A 3,634-nucleotide genomic window follows, 5' to 3' on the forward strand; every position below is an offset into this window, starting at 1 on the left:
TTTTCTTTACCAAAAAAACATGAACTGATGAAATAACAATAGAAAGTTAACATTAATTTCTGAAGAAAAGGCACATCCAGGCAAAAGAGTCAAGGCGATTTGTAAAACGCAGAGTTACACGTACACGGTGCATAATCACTGCACACAGAGGCGGGCTCCGGGAGACTCTGAGGTCCGGGAATGCGGTGACAGCTCCGGCCGGTCACCTGGCCGCGGTCCTCAGAGGCTGGACCTTCTCTCGGACCGGGGCGCACACCTGGCGACGGCCACTCGCCAAAGCAGCAGGGCCAGGAGGAGGCTGAGCGTGGTCACACTCAGGATGAGGAGGTACACCTGCCGGGGGCGGGGCGTCAGCGCGGCCGGGGGTGTGTCTCCGCATCACGGTGTGCAAGCCTCTGGTGCCCGGACTGGAGGAGGGCGCCCCCTTCCCCAAGAGGCGCCGGGGACTGGGGCGCCCCCCCACCCCAGCCCTACTCCCCCTAACAACCCCGCTCCGCCAGCCGGGCAGAGACTCACCTCCCGAGAGATGACACGCGCTCTGCGCGCCCGGCTCCCCAGCACCAGAGAGAACTCGCTGACCTGGGCCAGCCCCGCGGCCACGATCCACTTGACGTACTGGCTGGTCTTGGGCAGCAGCAGAGACAGGACCAGGGCTGCCAGGACGAACTGCCAGAGCGGCAGGTCACGCTCGGCCAGGCTGGGCCCGGAGCACCGCCCGCAGGAAGCAGGGCGGGTCCCGGGGGGGCCGCCCCAACACAGCGCGGGAGGACGCACGGAGACCCCTCCCACCCCCGGGAAAACCAAGGCCCTCCCGCCAAGCGAATATCGTGCAGCGTTCAGAATGGAAACTTTGTTTTTAACAAAACGTAAAGAAAGCGCAGAGGAAGCAGCCTGCAGCGGGCAGTGCCGTTCAGCCATCATCGGGGCGCTGCTCCATCTCCTCCGCAAAGCCAGCGGCCACCGCCCAGGCCACTTCCACTCCAAGAATCCCACGCTGACATGGGCACCTCAACAATTTGTAGTCACAGAGATCAGACAAGTGGCAAGTGGCAAAATAGTTCTCAGTGGCCGTTAAAATGTACGTTTGCGTCACCAGAGCTGGGTTTGCGGTTCTTTAGACGCACTTAGAAGTCAAATTACAGAGCAAGGGTGTCACTGGAGGACACCCCCCCCCCCATTTTCAACACAAACTCTGAGACAAAGGGCCATCCCGATCCAAGAAGCCCCGGCTGCCCGGGCTGCGCTGGGCGGGGGGGTACACACAGGCAGGAAGCGAGGCGCTTGGTGTGACTGGTGAAACCAAAGGCAGCGTGGACTTCGCAAGCAGGGGCCCTACCTTCATGACCACCACCGAGAGGGTGAGGACCAGCAGGACGGTGAGCTCGTACAGCACGAAGGTGGGGAACACGTGAAGGCCTGTGGGACGGGGACGGGCGATCGTCCGGGCGGGGCGGCCAGCCTCCCTGCCACCCCTACATCCACAGGCTCCTCCGCCAGGACGGGAAGGGGCAGGGTATCTCCCACCCACTCCACCCCGAGAGCCCGAGCAGAGGGCCGGGCGACTCAGTGCTCCCCGCCCTGTTTCCACGGGCTTCAGAACCTGCCTCTCGAGGCACCCAGAGTCTCTGGGGCTCTTAGACCCACCGAGCAGTGCAGGGTGTGAGCGAGAGACCAGGTGGCCAGGCTGTGACCACGAGCGGGACTGCCCCCCTCCATGGGGACATTCCCAGGGCAGCAGCCTCGACACACCAGTTTGATTTTTTGTATTAAAATTAGAATTTCTTCCTGCACTTGATGTGGACGTGCTGAAGTGGACCTGCCACCCTGCTGAGCGGTGGACCCTCAGGACCACCAGTCAGGAGCCCCCGTCCCTCAGCTCAAACCTTCCCTCCTTCTAGGGGAGAGTCCCTCAGACCCTAGTCGCCATGGGAACTGTTTTCGCGGCACCAGCTAAGTAGAAACACGTGTGAGCAGATGAGACCCAGTGGGAGTGTCACCCCTGGAGGAGGAGGGTCACCTATGGACGCGAAGAACACGATGGCCAGGAAGTCGCGGACGGGCTCCACGTAGGACACGACCTCCTCAGCGACCACGTGACCCTGGGAGGACACCAGGGCTCCGTCCAGGAAGCAGCCCAGCTCCATGGACACGTCCAGGAGCTCGGTGACCGTCATCATGAGGAAGGTGAAAGCGGAGATTCCCAGGATGAGGATCTCCTTGTTCCCCTTGCTCTCCGCGTGCAGCTTCCGGCAGTACGGTCCCACGAGGTAGGTCCTCACGACAAGACAGAAAAGGAGAACCGCAGCAAGCGAGAAGAGGACCTGCCCGACCAGGCCCAGGACCCGCAGGATCTCCATGGCGACGCTTTCTCAGCTTCTCTGGCGAAAATTCTAAGCCAACGAGGAAGAGAGTAAAGAACATACCAAATTCTCCTAACGTCTCCACATGCACAACTGACTTAATACTGTTGAGCCCGGAGGGCCCCGGAAGCACGCAGCAGATGGTGTAACCAAACATGGTCGGCAGGCCTATCATTGTGCAGAGCCAGCCGCATGGTAAGGACAACATCCCTATGGTGACGATGTCCTTTATGAGGTGGGGGTCTGCCCGCGGGATGGTGGCGTCCCTGGGCTTGGTCAGGATGTACTGGTTACTCTGGGCGTCGATGAGCATGCTCAGGCCCAGGTCCTCCTCTACCTCCCGTTTCGTGAGGTTCTGCTTGGAACTGGCCTCTTCCTCTTCCACCGGCAGAACTGCCTCAAAGTTGACCCCTCTGACCTTGATGGCTGCCTTCCGCAGGGCCTCCAGGAGCTGCCTGCTGCTCTCCTTCACGTTGACCACGTCCCTGTAGTAACCCTGCAGGGCTCTCTGGAGTCCATGGATGGCCTGGAAGACTGAGTTTTCACTTTCATTCAGCTCTTTCTGGAAAATTTCAAACATGTGCACCTGAAACAGCTTCTCTTCGTCCGAAAGGCTGGTGTCTTTTTCCACTGCTCTGACTGCACTTTTCAGTTTGTTAAGAACCACAGCCTTTTGGTGAAGAAGCCCGGAGAGCTTTCTGCAACCGTCCAGGACCCACTGTCTCCTCTGGGTGACGGCCACCCCTTGGCCCCTGTGCAACTCGATGGCGTGTCTCACCTCCTCTTCGTGCTCCGCACCGTTGGCCAGCAGGTGAAGGAACGGGAGCCACATCCAGAGGTGGCTTTTCCCCAGTACCTTCATGATCCAATTTTAGGGACAGGACAAGGCAGTCCAAAGATTCCTGCTAAGTCGGGCTTGCATTTGAGATACGCATTTTCAGCTGGTATGGGAGCTCCAGGCAGGAACTCCAGAGCGAGCCGCTTGGGTGGGGCAGGAACTCCAGAGCGAGCCGCTTGGGTGGGGCAGGATCAGGGTTAGCGGGTGCAGGACCTCCGGACGTTGCGGCCGCACCGCGTCCTGGGCCTGGCTTTCCGGAGGGGAGGACCAGGACGCGGCTTATCCGCATCCCTTTCCAGACCTCTATTAACTCTTTTAAGCTTCATTCCAACCCTATAAGGGAGATAGATTCTGAGGGATTAGAACTCAGGCAGATGGTTCCAGAGTTGGTGATTACTATAGAAGTTACCTTTGGAATCAGCCTGCATTCAAATCT

The 3,634-nt window shown here is 59.5% G+C and overlaps 1 protein-coding gene across 1 annotated transcript; it reads right to left on the reverse strand.

Annotated features, from left to right (window-relative positions):
- Nucleotides 1-219: 219 nt before the first annotated feature.
- LOC133076422 (transmembrane and coiled-coil domain-containing protein 3-like) lies at nt 220-3,222 on the reverse strand. The gene is given in 5 exon segments (XM_061170951.1): nt 220-333; nt 517-666; nt 1,337-1,416; nt 2,018-2,363; nt 2,365-3,222. Coding segments are annotated over 5 exon segments (1,548 nt in total).
- Between the last annotated feature and the right edge of the window lie 412 nt (nt 3,223-3,634).

The sequence above is a fragment of the Eubalaena glacialis genome, chromosome 16 (genome assembly GCF_028564815.1).
Source record: "Eubalaena glacialis isolate mEubGla1 chromosome 16, mEubGla1.1.hap2.+ XY, whole genome shotgun sequence".
In the NCBI taxonomy this organism is placed as follows: Eukaryota; Metazoa; Chordata; class Mammalia; order Artiodactyla; family Balaenidae; genus Eubalaena; species Eubalaena glacialis.